The sequence below is a fragment of the Cajanus cajan genome, chromosome 4, assembly GCF_000230855.2.
Source record: "Cajanus cajan strain Asha chromosome 4, NIPB_CcT2T_4, whole genome shotgun sequence".
Lineage (NCBI taxonomy): Eukaryota > Viridiplantae > Streptophyta > Magnoliopsida > Fabales > Fabaceae > Cajanus > Cajanus cajan.
The window spans coordinates 77,500,039-77,516,613 of NC_138520.1; the positions used below are offsets into that span (position 1 = coordinate 77,500,039).

Below are 16,575 nucleotides of genomic sequence, written 5' to 3' on the forward strand. Positions count from 1 at the left end.
TGCAAAAGGCACTCCAATGCTTAAGTCAGTCCTCGGTCTCAGAGATATCAATGCTAATCAAACTGGTAATTATGAAAACGTACCTTTGTTTGTCACTAATCGCACCCATTTATACTAACCTTAATGGGCTTAGGCCCATATGTAGGCCCATAAGAGAATTCATTAGTGCTTATCCGTAATAAACAGGTTAAGTAGGTTATTCCTCGGTCCTTTCTTATATTTGACCTGGTACTTATACCCTTATCTGGTATACATGCCCCCAGGATTTCAAAACTTTTTAATAATTATTAATTAATAAAAAGTGAAGAAAACCTAAAAGACAAGTCCGTCGTTTCGTGTGAGAAATCCTAGAGGGCAAGTGGGTTCGTCTTGTTGAGCCTTTAGTGGAGGTGGTCCTTACTTGGGCTGAGAAGAAGAATCCTTCAAAGGACAAAGGCAAGGGTCTGAAGCGTAGGACTACTGAACGGTTGGAGACCGAGGCTGAAGCTGAAATGAGGGTTAAAAAGCAGAAAAACTTAACCCCTTCTTTCATTTGTCCTTGCACTTTGTCCCCTACTCTAACTTCAAGCAGCTTTTTGAATTTGACGATTAATACATGAGAAGTCTTCGGCCAAGGATTTATTTCCCCGGAAGGTTGTAACTTTTTATCTCAAGAGAACTCGTTGACAAAGTGGTTTCTCTTGTGTGAGTTGATGGGTTGTTCTATGGCAATAACTCAAACCCTCTTCGTGGAACCGATCACTGAGATGGATAAGCTTCGTACTAGTTTGAAGAATTCGAAAGTTGCCCTTGCTTCGGCTCTCAGCAAAAATGAAGAGCTTTCTGCCGAACTTGACAAGCTTAAGGCCGAGCGCACGAAACTGCATGGCTTGGTAAGCAATTTTCAAGAGAAGTTAGGTGAGGCCGAAGCATCGAAGGCCAAAGTGGTGGGGGAGTTCGAGGACAACTTGAAGAGGTGCCTGCTCAAAGAGACAAAGCTATTTACGATTATGCGTCCTACAAAAATGTTGCCGGGGAGAAGATTTACAATGAACATGAAGAGGGCTTTAATCATGCCGTTCGACAGGCCATTCGTTTCCTTGATGTTCCCTCGGACTTTCAATTTGACCTTGGAAAGGATTTTTACAAGGGAAACTTCATGGATTTGAACCATATTCCTGATGAGGCCACCATCGATGATGCTAACACCCCTCCACTTTTGTCTCAAGGTGCCGAAGATAGTGCCGCTCCAACTGATGCAAATCCTCATGTTTAGGCTTTTACTCTGTTTCATGATTGTTATTATGTACTTTTATAGTTTGTACTCCACCCATGTTATGAATGTTACGTCTTGATATTTTTCGTTTATTCTTAACTTCAAGCCTAAGTCATGATCATGATCAAGTATTATTGAAAAGAATTCATGGTATCGAGCCAACGTAATTAATAAGCTTTTTGGCCAAGGAGTTATAAGAATTGAAACTTGAAGAATCTTTGGCCGAGGGGTTATATAAAAATTTAACCTTGGCAATTCTTGACTGCGGACCATTTAATATATAAAATTTTTTATTCCTTCGACCGAGGACATAAAACCATTTTCGACTATTACTTGGCCGAGAATCTTTTTATATGTAAAGCTTTAACTTTTGGAAAGTTGGCCGAGAACTAATATATATAAAACATAGTTTGCGAACATTTGGCTGAGGACTGAAAATGGTTTTCTTAAATTTGATATGTAAATTTAATTTTTGATTCCTTCGACCGAGGACATAAAACCATTTTCAACTATTACTTGGTCGAGAATCTTTTTATATGTAAAATTTAAGTTTTCAATCATACTTGGCCGAGGACTAATATATATATAAAACTTTGGCTTTCAAAACTTTTTCACAAAGAAATCTTTTATACGTACAGCTTTATGTTTCAATTATTTGGCTGAGGGCCAATATATAATTTTGGCTTTCAACACTTTTCTAGCCGAGAACGCTTTATATGCGAAATTTTTTAGCTTTTAAATACTTGGTCGAGGACCAAAACGGTTTTCTTAACTGGCCGAGGGCCTTTTAATATGTAAAACTTTCAATTGACCGAGGACCAAAACGGTTTTCTCAATTTTTGATTCCTTTTAATTCCTTTGAGCGAGGGCATAAAACAATTTTCAACTTTCAATTGGTCGATGATTATTGTATCTGAAATCTGAAACTTAGTTTTCCAACTTTCTAGCCGAGGACTAATAACGTATATAAAACAGTTTTTAGAAGTTTTTATGGCCGAAGAGTCTTTAATAGACCGAGGGGTTTTAAATGTTCGAATTTATACTTAATCGAGTTCGTTCTTTGACCGAAGAATCTTATATGTTTAGAATCACTTAATCATTGGTGTGCATTTTCACCCGAATTTGATTTTGCTTGTATCCTCAATCGAGTCTGCCCTCGGTCTAAGGTTTTCTCTTTGCATGCTTGACTGTGTGTCCTTAATTGAGAGTCGTGTTTTATTCCACGACTAGGCCGAGTGTGTCCTTGGCTAAAAGTCTTGAGTTCTCGTGTTCGGCTAGGTGAGTCCTTGGCCGAGGCCTTGGTTTATCAAGCTCGTTCGAGTAGGTTTTCGGCAAAGGTCTTGATTCGTTTTTTATGCTCGACCGAGTGTGTCCTCGGCCAAGGTCTTGATTTATTTTACGTACTTGACCAAGTGTGTCTTTGGTCGAGATTTTGATTCGTTTTTCACGCTCGTCCGAGTGTGTCCTCGGCCGAGGTCTTGATTCGTTTCACTCTCGATCGACTGTGTCCTCGACCGAGGTCTTGATTCGTTTTTTATGCTCGACCGAGTGTGTCCTCGGCCGAGGTCTTGATTCGTTTTTCACACTCGACCGAGTGTGTCCTCGATCAAGGTCTTGATTCGTTTTTCATGCTCGACCGAGTGTGTCCTCGGCTGAGGTCTTGTTGTTTTTCATGCTTGACCGAGTGTGTCCTCGGCTGAGGTCTTGATTTGTTTTTCAAGCTTGATCGAGTGTGTCCTCGGTCGAGGTCTTGAGTTATTTTTTCACGCTCGACCAAGTGTGTCCTTGGCCGAGGTCTTGATTCTTTTTTCACGCTGGACCGAGTGTGTCCTCGGCCGAGGTCTTGAGTTGTTTTTCAAGCTCGACCGAGTGTGTCCTTGGCCGAGGTCTTGATTCATTTCTTACGCTCGACCGAGTGTGTCCTCGACCGAGGTCTTGAGTCTAGGCGCTCGTTAAACCTGAAAATATTTCTTGTATTATTATTTACTGGGGTGTCTCATTAAAAACATTGCTTAGCAAAAACCCTTTCACGTTCTTTTAGGGATAAAAAACTAAGCAAGGAAAAGAGTACACCGAATTACAATGTTTTTCAACTGTAATACACTTTCAAATGTGTTGTATTCCATGTTCTTGGCATTAACTTTCCATTTAATTCTTCTAGCTTGTATGCTCCATTTCGCATGTTTTGATTAATTCTGTATGGTCCATCTCAATTGGCCGAGAGCTTTCCTTCCCTTAGATTCTTCCTTGCTTCCCAATTGGCATAGCCTCGGCTCTAGCTTGATTTCTTGATTCAGTTAATTCCTCCATTTTCATGTATTTTCAGCCCTTCTCCTCAAGTTATTCATATCCAACAGAGGTTTTTTGCATAAACTATCTACAAAAGGTCCAGGTTTCAACGCTGTGTTCAACCTATCCATTGCGACAGCTGGGTTCAGGTTTTTTTATCTCCATTGCGATTTTGTTAAAACGATCCATAAATGACCTTAAGGATTCCTTCTTTTCCTGTCTGATGTTGGCCAACGCCAATGATGTCAGTTGGTAAGGTCTGTTTGTAGCAAATTGTACTGTAAATAAAGATATTAGTTCTTCAAATGAATTTATGGAGCTAGGGGAAAGCTTAATGAACCAACTCAGTGCTCGTCCTTTTAGTGAAGTGGGGAAAAGGCGACACAAGGAAGCATCTTCTGTTGTCAACAAGGTAACCTGTGTGAGGTATGCATTCAAATGGTCACCAGGGTCCGAGGACCCATCGTACTTCTCTAGAGGAAGATTTCTCCAGCTATGAGATATGGTTGCCTCCATAATGCTTTGAGTGAAAGGGTGTTTGTATGAGCCAGGTGTTATTGTTACTCGAGGGGAAGGTTGCCCTGGGATGGCTGACAGCTGCATGGGAGGGGCACGTGTTCGTGGAGTTGTCGGTGCATGATGTGAGGATGCCTCATTGTTGGGATGCTCAGTCGTAGGGTTCCAAGTTCTGTTCAAGCTTCTCAATTCGGCATTTTCTTTCCTGAGTGCTTCAAGCTCCTGAGCGTCTTTTTCTCGGGCTTGCTTGACAGCTGCTATTTCTTCACGAAGCATACTCACAACTTCTGAGAGATCAGTTTGATCTTCCACAGCAACCGGCCTCGAGTCCTGTTCGGGTTGAACCGAGTGGTTGTTGTTCCTAGTAGTGACCATCTTCTACAAAATCTTCTTCCTGCAAAAGAAATAAACAATGCGGGCCTTCAAAACGGGCCCCACGGTGGGCGCCAAAATGTACCTGCACGAGGGTACTCCGGTAATTTTGCTACTTCTGCTGGGTCTTCGTCTTTCATGAGGTATCCTAGGGAAAGAGAGGAGTACCTGCAAAAGGTACTCCAATACTTAAGTCAGTCCTCGGTCTCAGAGATATCAATGCTAATCAAACTGGTAATTATGAAAACGTACCTTTGTTTATCATTAATCGCACCTATTTATACTAACCTTAATGGACTTAGGCTCATATATACGCTCATAAAAGAATTTATTAGTGCTTATCCGTAATAAACAGGTTAAGTAGGTTATTCCTCGGTCCTTTCTTATATTTGACCTGGTACCTTATCTGGTATAATATCCTCTTCTGCGTCTTAAATTGATTGATCATATCTTATGATGCAATTTTAGTGAGCTTTTATTCGAATTGGCTATTTCAGGAAGGGGGCTCGCCAGCCTGAACAATTAGACCAAGGAACGCAACGCACGTAGCGGTGACGCTGACATGACAAATTTTAAGATTTGTTAGTATCCGTTACACTTTACACGGGGTTTTTAATTTGAAAAAAGAATATACATTGAAAATTTATGGATTTTCATGACTTTGGGCGGAGTAGTAGGAACTTAACGCGATTTTAATCACTGGGAGGGAAAATTTAATAAATAAACTATAAAAAAAAAAGCATGGAAAGAATTCAATAAGAGCAAAGCAACTCGAGTATTTTTATATTCTCTTTAATTTGCCATTTGATTTTCACTAGAGATGATAATAGGACGGATACTAGTTACATGTCATCTTCGGTTAGTGTAAATATTTATGAATTTTTTATATATTCACATGTATTTATGAGTACAGGTAGATATTTGAAAAATATAAAATTTTAAGCAAAAAAGTAAGAAATACAATTGATTTTGAAATATATATTTATATTAAAAAATTGTAACATATTTATACTAAAATAAATAATTATAACACATATAATTGATAGTATTTTTAATATTTTTTCAAGTGTGAGTATAACTGTATAAGTACTTTACTCTGTACTATTTATTAAGGAGATTATTTATTTAAAATTTATAGTAAATTTTATCCGTAAATACAAAATCTAATTTTTCACATTGCAATGTGAGTAATGTCGGTCTCTTAATTTTTGATTGCTTATTTTAGCTTTTGTAATTCAAATTTTACCCTACAATATCAAGCAATTCAAATTGTACCCTACAATATCAAGTAGTGCATAAATAAACTAAGACTTAACATTTTTTTACGAGATCTTCAATTTGAATAATGCGTTAAAAAAATCAGAATTTATTTATTTATTTTTGAACATTTTAACTATTTACAAGATATAATAATTACAACGTGAAATATTTATTTCAGCTGTAAATTTTTTTGTTATACATAGAAAATACAAGCCCTTTTTTTGATAATTAAAAATTATTAAATTGCAGGAGAGACGTTCATTAAATAAAATATGAAACTATATCTATTTATTTAATTTATAAATATATTTTTTTGAATCATAAATTTTGTTAATAATATAGGATATGTATCAATTTACAATCAATATAAAATTAAAAATCTATCTTTTTTTTTTTTTACCATCAACATAACTGAAAGTAATCCATTAAGTCAATCAAATAAATTAAGGATGAATAATAAGTTAAATATTTTCTTAATAATTACATTTTTATTAAAATAAATATATTTTATCAAGAAAGAGTGGTTGCAGGCGAGTCTCCCCATTGCCCTGTTAAATCCATCACTAACGAGACCCATACAATTTTATAATTTTAATAATATTTGAACAGATAAATTTTTTTATTTATCAAAAGAATATGATAATTAAAATGTATTTCCATCGTTTCTCTTCAACTTATTTACTCGATTCTACTGTATAAGTAAGTAATAATCAAGGCATTCAATGAGATTCCCATAACACAAACATAATTCTAACATTTCTCATCAACTTATTTACTCAGTTCTACTTGTACCTAAACCCAACTTTGGATACAAGTCATAATGAAGGCATTCAATATGAAATTTAATTGACAAACATAATTCAAGAAAACAAACACAGTTCAATAGTTCACGTGGGATCTCCACCAATCTGTGTACAAATACATGTTAGGAACTAGATTTTATACTGTGCAATGCATAATAGATAGAGACCTGTAAACATTTTTATTTTTATTTTGTATTTCTGTTTATCTAATAAACAAGTGTAAGCTGATACAAATTGATCAAGGAAATACAATTCCCTGTAACGCAGGAGTCTTTAATCCATTATGATCAATTGTAGGGTTGAGTTAGGCTTCAATCTACTATTTTAATTTCTTCTGTGTTGTCTTCAATAGTATCATTCGGTTGCTATTGGGGTATCAGAACGATCTGATACCCTGATACCAGAGCTGGGGTTATGTTTGAGGAAATATTTTATGATGATTGTTTTATAAGTTTATTATACAAATATACTTCACAATGATGAGATATTGTCCGCTTTGGGTCTTAATCCTCACGGTTTTGCTTTTGGTCATTACCCAAAAGGGTAATCCATCACCCAAAAAATTTCTCAATCATTAAAGTATGTTTGTATTATATAGGTTATTATTTCTTGTCTTATTTTATCGATGTGGGACTTGTTTATATCCCAACACATACAACACCATCAAACTCAAAATGGGACAAAGAACTAAAGCCAATGGAGTTGTAGCAAAAAACAAAGGCATCTTGAAGAAGCCAAAAGTGACATCAATCCCTGACATCTTTCCTCCCAGATTTGGAATATAGTAGATTGGTACGCCAAGGAATATTGTGATGGCAATTACACGATGTGCAGGTTGCATTGGCCAAATCATCAAGAAAATCAGTTCATACAGCACCATGATTGCTGTCTCATCTCTGATAACAACTTGTCAAAATTGTGCACAAAGCTTAGCAGATGTTGTTGTGTTGCGTAACTTGCGTCTCCAAATTGATTGATGAACATTGTTGCTTGATCTATTACCTCTAAAACAATTAATGTGAGCAAAGTGCATTGATCAATACGACGAATATCCTTCATACTTAACACCATGGAGTGAGTAGCTTGCTTAAAGGTGATATTTCTCTGACAAAAGAAAGAAATTCGATAAATATTAACGAAGCCCAACAACATAGACAGTTTGATTCAATGTTTTAACTATAGAAAGATGAAAATGACTTACTCTCGTCTCATTCCTTCGCCCATCTGGCAGCTGGTTGCAAAGAATGCCACAAGTTAACACACATTTCATAAAACGTAAGCTAATTGTTGTTACTTGTTACTACATACATTTAGTATTTGAACAACATTATCTACTCGACCTTATAAAATCAACTTTATAAAATGAGAATTGCTCCCTACAATTAAGTTTAGCCTAATAAGAATAACAATAATTAATAATTATTAGGATAAATTTTGATACCATCTTAAAAGAATTAGTTAACAGTATAATTCAATTTGACAAGGTGACAATTACTCCCTACTTATATTTTATATTATGGCTTTTATTGCTAGTAGATGTAGGATCTACAACAGGATGCATGGGGAACCCACAAAAAAAATGATAATAGCAACCAGTTACTAATCAACTATTGCAACTAATAACAACCAACTCTAACAGAAAACTAATCGACAACTAACATGGTTGCTGAATGTACCATTCCTCTATTGGTCTCCATTCATATGCATAACACAAGCTGTGTCTAATGGTTATATTGAAACAGAGTCAGATTAGTATATAATGTATTGGCCAAGATTGTATCGATTGGGCATGATCCAATCCAGATGTTAGTTGCTTACATGCTAATGTAGAGGGTCAAAGAACAAGGTTCAGGGAGACTAAAGTTAAAATGTGAACAATCAACAAGCAAAGAGGGGAGCTTCAGTTGTTTATACATTGACGATTTCTAATCATTTCAATAGTTAACTACACAACTAAAACATTTTTTTCTATCATTTTCATGATGAAAATAAAAATTGAGAAAACGAAGAAGGTCTAAGATGTTAAAAAACCAATTACAAGGGCAATTGATACAAACGATCACGAAACAGATTGGTTCATAAGTTCTGGATTACTTACCCAACAGAAGATCTTGGTGAGCAGCAGTATCTGCAAAAAATAGTATGTATGAGTTACCAATTGTAGAGAATATCAAAATTAGCAAAAGGGAAGCACAAACAATGAAGGGGAAATAACATTTGTTACACCATAAGTGATGTTCATGATTTCCAATTATTTCAATAGCAAACTATTGTTGGAGATAAGATAAAAACACACGCATACATTCACACAATAATATGAGTGAGAAGTTTTATTGAATGCACACACTCTGAATTCAACATACAACTGATAACATATTTAATCATGTCACGTGTCCGATACAACTATCAACTATGTAACCCTTTGTACTATTGAGTTTCCCTCACAACATCCTTTATTTGTCTTGTTGATCCAGCTCAAGTTCAAGACATTTCTGCAATGGCTTCTTACTCTTGGATGCTCCGTTTGAAGGTTTCTTACGTATTCACATCCATGCTATCTCTTGTTATTCTTCTGCTTTCCTCTTACTAATAGTTCCTTTCTTCATCTTTTTCCGTCCCCAAATCCTCATGTCTAGGTTTTTTTTTTTTTTTTTTTTTTTTTTTTTTTTTTTTTAAATGTTTTGGATACTCATGATAGTTTCTTCATATATGTTGTTTAAGGATTCGCTTGAAAGCAGTTGTATATTAGCGCTTCTTCTTCCTGCCTTAGACAAATTTGGTTCTGAAAACACCTACTGAAGCACTAACTTCTTCTTCTTATACCTCAGCTGTGCCTGGGACTTAATATTACACCGGACAAACTTACTGACAAGCTAAACGACGAGAGCAATGATCAAACGGAAATGGAAAACGAGTTCACAAATGCTGCCTGTTATGTTAGCTGTTATTCCTCGGTAAGTTGATCATGTTATTGCTTTGCGAATTATTATTATTATTATTCTCTATGCTGCTGTTTCTGCATTTTGATTCTTCTCGTGACCTAATCAAGATCATGGGTAAGTGTTACCGGATATCTCAACCAGTGATATCACTATGACCAATATAATAATTATCTAAGTGGAGAATAATTTTTAACTTATTACTTGATTTTATAAATTTGAGTTAATTAGAAATATGATATTTGACCCTGATTTAGCAAGTGTTTTCCAGCTTATCAAAGATATAGTTGATATAATATATATAACCGAACAACAATTCTTATCTTACAATTCTATATTAATATAATATATATAAGTAGAGAATAATCTTCTTAAATGTTTTTAACTTTAGATGATGAAAATTTGTTATCGCCTCTTTCTTATTAAAAGCTTTTACATTCATTATGTTCCTGTAAATTATGGTGATTTAGTGGGAAATTTAGGTTACGGAAATAGCAGTTTTATTAGTACGAGTTATGTATGATCATTGTAGTCACTCCTGTTTTTCTATATGCTGCAGGAAGGTACTAGAAGGAAACCCGTGTGTTCTGGACAATTACCATAATTATAATTTTTATTTTGCTATTTTATATTTTCATTGATTAATATATGTGAAACAAATAAGCAAGTCTCTTGCCTATTTATATATACGTTTTGGTTTTCTGTTTATTTCGTTACTTTCTCCTTCATTTTTTTGGTGTAACCAAACTAAGGGTTAAAGTGCGTCTTTAAAAGAATTTATATATAACTAGGAAGTGGGTCTAATTGACGCTAGATAAGAAAAAAAAAAAAGACAATAATTAAAAATTGGGCCAACAATTTACTAAATAGTGAATCATGATGATGGTAAGACATATTTTTATATTATTATAGATTATTTGAACTTATTTTATGACATAAATAATAATTTAAATGTTTGAGAAAATTTATGAAATTAACTTATGACAAACTTTCCGGGATAATTTACAAAAACAAGATACAACTCGTAAGAAAATAATTTTGCCTTATTTTCACTAATTATAAAATCAAATTATATATAAGTATTTATTCAATAAGTATTTTATTAAGTTTTTTTTAACATAAGCATTTTATTAAATTGTTTATTAAAATAAATCCTCTACATGTATAATTTAAATTATACGACAACACTATTAGATGTAGAGTTGTTAAATAGAATGCAAAAATTAATAGGCCTAGTGTTACTATTTTGTAGATAACAAATTTAAATTAATAACATTATTTTAAAATAAATAAATATGGTTTAAATTGATTATAACATAAAAATGATATTTCAATTGAATAAGTAGTTATAATACTAAGATTTACCCATCAAAATATTTTTGTTTCTTTTTAACGGAATACTTTTTATCCACTCTATTTATATTATATTTAGTGAGCTAAATTTAAATTCAAATATTTTTTTTAAAATTTAAATTAAATTATTAAACATTATTAATATAAAGTTGTTCATTACCTACTAACCAAAATATAGTTCTCATGGGTAGACTAATATGTTGACCTTTTTTATAATATTAAACTAGCAAAAGAATTATATTTCATATATACAAATTAATTTTTAGTTTTTGGATATATTACATATACAATGTTGATTAAAAAAAATTAACATGTGAACATATGTGAAGCACATTGATGGATGCAAGTTTGAAAAAAGGGAAAAATTGGAAATATTTAATAAATGAGGTGGATTTGGGTAGGTGGAAAATGAAAACACAATTAGCAAACCTAACATGTTTTTTGGATTGGGCCAAGTAAAGAAAAAACCTAAGAAATGGGAGGGATCAATTGGGGGTAGCTCGCAGCAACAGAAAGGGACAAGCAGAAGCAGCCCTTCGGAGATCTCAAGGGCCCTTCCCTCGTTCTCTCCGAACTCTCACTTTCCCTTCTTATTAACCCCTCTTCTCCTCTTTTACCATTTCCTTTCATTTCCATCATGGCCACGCTTTATTCAACGCATTGTCGTTCATTCGCATATTCTCCCTCTTCTCCCTCCTCCTCCTCCTCCTCCTCCTCCAACATCGCTTGTCTTCAACGTGTCACCTTCTCACAACGCTTCCTCGCTGCCAAGGCTTCTCTCAAGTCTCAATCCCAATCCCTTCAGGTTCCGCTCAACACCCAGCAACAGGATGGTTCAACCTCTTTCTTTGACTTTTCCTATACCCTTTTATTCGCTTCGTTTAAATTTTTATTCTTTTTCTGATGGGTCCCTTCCGTTCGTTTTATGCCATGACACTGTATTATGCATGGAATTCAGGTTTTAGAGAGTGAAGCTTTTGGGGTGTGTTAGGGAGAGATGATAGGATAGGAAATTTGTGGTTACGTTATAATATTAGTTTAATAGGCATGCTGTATGCACTGTCTCGATAAAAGTTTTTGAGTTTAACGGTTATGCATAAAAAGTCAACTAATCGCAAATCAATGTTGATATGATTTTAAGGTAATTATTGTAAAAATCAACAAGTTCTCTATATATGATAGTTTGTGATTGGATGAAAGTGTAAAAATATTTTACACTTTATGTGCATAGCGTATTTTCTCGAAGTTTTTTTGTCTGTCAATCAATTAGAAATTGCTGGTATGGCTTTAAAAATCATATTACAAGAGTTTAATTTTTGTATACGATTGGTGGATAGACTATTTACTCTTATCACGCGTGGCTTTTATAATTGGTTGGTGATGTAAAAATCAACAAACTTATCGTTTCTGAATATTTGTAATTGGTGTTATACTGTCATCCAATCACATATCACCATTTATGGTGAGTTGTTGGTTTTTATGACAAATAAATAGAAGTTCATATCAATGGTGATAACTGTTTAGTTGTCAGAATAAAACTACTTTAAATTGTCAGTGCATCACTGTTAAACTCATTATTTATTGTTATAATATATGGTTTGGAAAATCCTTAGTCATAGTGTGCATATGGTGTGTGAATGTAGGTGCAGTAGCAGCTGCTGTGACCCCTGTTGAAAATGGCACTTCTCACGAGCAGTTGAAAGCTGAATTATTGTGTGTTAGGTCTCCGGAAGAGTCTAAAGGTATAGCTGGTTTTGAAAAGGATGAAAATGAGTCCACCGTTAGTATTACTGTTGTTGGAGCCTCTGGAGACCTTGCGAAGAAGAAGATATTTCCAGCTCTCTTCGCGCTTTACTACGAGGATTGTCTTCCTAAGGTTGGATTTGGATGGATGGTTTTATTATGTTATTTGTGTGTTTTGGATTGAACTAATGCTTTGGTTTATGGCAGCACTTCACCATCTATGGTTATGCGCGAAGTAAGATGACTGATGCAGAACTCAGAAATATGGTTAGCAAGACCCTCACTTGTAGAATTGACAAGAGGTGATTATTATATCTCCTTATTTATTATGCTTAGGGATAGGGGACATCTTTAATGTTTCGAAACTTGTGGAATTTCAGAGAAAACTGCAGTGAGAAGATGGACCAATTTCTAAAAAGATGTTTCTACCATTCTGGTCAATATGATTCTCAGGAAAACTTTGCAGTGCTAGACAAGAAGCTAAAGGAACATGAGGTAGTTGAAAAGGGGATTATATGAAATGATTGTAGTTTATAACTTAATGTGGTTCAGATTCCTTTTATAAGAAGCAAGCACCGTTTCAAATGTAGTTTTCTGTAATAGTAGGATTTTACTGATGGGAGCAAAATACAATTTCTTGCTTGAAAGCAAAATCACTTGTCAAGAAGCAAATGAAAAAGATAAGCAAAAAAAGGTTGGAGAATAAAGAAAACAAGGAAGAATTAGAGCAAATTAGCAATTGTATATCATGTTATGTCTACAGTTGATATCTGCTTCATTTTATGACATTTTCCTTCTGGATCTATAACCTATTGGCTGAAATTTCATAGACATATTTATAGGGTCAGTTTTGATAAGCTTCTCCATAAGCATTTCTATGTGACAAAAACAGGAAGGAAAATTGAAATAAGTTTTAACATAAGCTGAATCTATCTTATGCATGAGTTAAAAATATGATTTTGGTGGAGCTAATAGGAGAGAACTTCTATAGAGTAGCTTATGCATAAGTTAATTTCAGTTTATGGAAAAACTTATTTCATTTTTTTTTCCTGTTTTTCTCTACTATAAGTGCTTTGAGAGAAGTTTACCAGAAAAACTTTTTTTTTTCTTCATCTCATTCTGCCTTTTTTATGTTGTGGGATTTACATTTTGGCATGCAATTTTAATTTGATATGAACAATGTAGGAACTCATTCTTTTTTTTATTACCTAATTAGTTGAAACTAATATGAGCATTCTTATGACCAGATTTTAACCACTTTGTTTGAATACAAAAATTGTTTTTGTAGGGTGGGAGAACTTCTAATCGCCTGTTTTACCTTTCAATTCCTCCTAATATATTCATAGATGCTGTAAAATGTGCAAGCTTGTCAGCCTCTTCTGGTAATGGTTGGACCAGGGTCATTGTTGAAAAGCCTTTTGGTCGTGATTCAGAATCTTCAGCTGCATTAACAAGATCACTCAAACAGTATCTGACAGAAGATCAAATTTTCAGGTTTTCTAACTGAAACTAATCATCTTCAAATTTAAGTACATGTTATAAAATGGGAAAATATTATACAGGATTGACCACTATCTGGGGAAAGAGCTTGTGGAAAATCTTTCTGTTCTCCGATTCTCAAATCTCATCTTTGAACCATTATGGTCAAGGCAGTATATAAGAAATGTACAGTTGATATTCTCAGAAGATTTTGGCACTGAAGGACGTGGCGGGTAACCTTTCTTCCTTCATAGCTTTCACACTTTCTGTTCTTATAATGGGGATTTATACCCATTTTCATATCTTTACCATGTGTAGGTACTTTGACCATTATGGCATCATAAGAGACATTATGCAGAATCATTTACTTCAAATACTAGCTCTCTTTGCAATGGAAACCCCTGTTAGTTTGGATGCAGAGGATATTAGAAATGAAAAGGTCTCACATAGTTAATGCCTTGAATTCAGTTTTTTTAAATAATCATGAATTTTTTTTTCACCAGAATTTCAATTACCTACTGGATGTCAGGTCAAGGTTCTTCGTTCAATGAGACCTCTGCAACTTGAGGATGTGGTTGTAGGCCAGTACAAGAGCCACACAAGAGGAGGTGTTACATATCCAGCCTACGTTGATGACAAAACTGTACCAGATGGCAGCTTAACTCCAACATTTGCTGCGGCTGCCCTCTTCATAGATAATGCAAGATGGGATGGGGTACCTTTTCTGATGAAGGCTGGGAAAGCATTACACAACAAAAGGTAAGTGGGGAAAATACACTTTGCAGATACATCTTGTGTTGGTTTAATGCCACTTTCTATTTATACTTCTAGAGCTTCACACCCACTTTTAAATACATTTAACTGCTATGTTGTTTTGGGTTCAGAGCTGAGATACGGGTACAGTTCAGGCATGTGCCAGGTAATCTGTACAATCGGAATTTCGGTGCCGATCTTGATCGGGCCACAAATGAACTTGTTATAAGAGTTCAGCCTGATGAGGCTATTTATTTGAAGATAAACAACAAAGTCCCAGGTCTGGGAATGAAGTTGGACCGCAGTAACCTGAATCTTCACTACGCTGCAAGGTATTTTCTTTTTACTCTTAAAATCAAATTTTGGAACCCCTGAAATACACTCATTAGATTATTAACTTACAAATTCACCTCATTCTTACCTTCTTAAACTCGTGGTAAAATATGTGACATTGATTTAATGTCCATAGAGAAATGCCAGTGACATGCATTCTAATATGCTTTTCTTAATATTCTCCTTATTATTAGTTGGAAATTACAAATTTTGGTGAGTCTTATCACTAAATCAGGAGAGATTCATTAAATGAGATGCCAGACCCACAGTTTGTGACTTCAAATAAATTTCAACACATAATAAAGAGTGTTAGAGAGTGTCTCACTCTTCAGGTCGATATAATCTTTGTGGCATGTTTGTCACTCCATAGATGAAATTGGGCAGTTTGGCAAATAGTAAAATGCCATTTATAGATGACATATTTTCTGTTTATATTTCAGATATTCAAATGAGATTCCAGATGCTTATGAGAGGCTACTTCTGGATGCCATTGAAGGAGAAAGAAGACTCTTTATACGTAGTGATGAACTTGATGCTGCTTGGTCACTCTTTACACCTGTACTGAAGGAGCTAGAAGAGAAGAAGATAATTCCAGAGTACTATCCTTATGGTAGTAGGGGTCCTGTTGGTGCTCACTATCTTGCAGCTAGATACAACGTAAGGTGGGGTGACCTTGGGACAGACATAGACCATTGATCCTCACATTTTGTGACCAGCCTCAGATTGTTGGCTATTATGCATGCATGCTGTTTTGTGGTTTCTTGTTGGAATGCAGTTTCTATCTTCATCACATTATCAGCACAGCTTGGTTACTTCTCTGGTGGAAGGCATACATGAAATCATGTAAAGCAATAAAGCATCAAATTTCTAGGTAGAGTAATAAAGCACTTCTTAGATCATTGATTCTTTGAGTTTTTGTTGCTGTTTGGGAGGGTGGAATTTAGTTAGGTGATGTATTTTTTATTTTGAATTTATGCACTTGTTGCATTTTTGTGAAACACAAAATTAAAGTGGAAAATGAAGAAAGTTAGCGAGTTGGTATGAATCATAGCCAATTCAATTTATTCTGTCCTCTTGTAACCTTGATGGCATTATTAGAACAAGAGTTTAATTTTGATTCGTTATCAGTTATCACTCTGCTGCATCATATATCATCATTGAATTCTGTTACATGTATCTGGCATAACTTATTACTGATGTGGAACATTTTAATGCAATATGAAGTGCGATATATATTTCCCCTCGAGCATATAATAATCAAATTGGTCCGTAAAAGATATAAACATTGGCTAACTCGTGAACAATAAAAAGTATGTGTATATTTTTTTTTGGTTTTATTGAAATTTAGAAACTTCATAGATTATTTTGATTGTTGAAACATATAAGAACTAATTTGACTGATTGAATTCATATATAAGAATTTTATGTATTGTTTTTTTGTTATTAAAAACATGTATAATAATGGTTTGAATGTTTTTAA

General features: G+C 34.4%; 1 protein-coding gene across 1 annotated transcript; it reads left to right on the forward strand.

The window, feature by feature from the left end:
• The first annotated feature begins 11,252 nt into the window (after positions 1-11,252).
• G6PD2 (glucose-6-phosphate dehydrogenase 2) lies at positions 11,253-16,226 on the forward strand. The gene is made up of 10 exons (XM_020376383.3): positions 11,253-11,620; positions 12,431-12,663; positions 12,738-12,832; positions 12,911-13,025; positions 13,819-14,024; positions 14,093-14,242; positions 14,328-14,448; positions 14,539-14,768; positions 14,894-15,094; positions 15,536-16,226. The coding sequence occupies exons 1-10, from the start codon at positions 11,425-11,427 to the stop codon at positions 15,789-15,791; spliced, it is 1,803 nt and encodes a 600-aa protein (XP_020231972.1). The 5' UTR covers positions 11,253-11,424; the 3' UTR covers positions 15,792-16,226.
• The last annotated feature ends 349 nt before the right edge of the window (positions 16,227-16,575 follow it).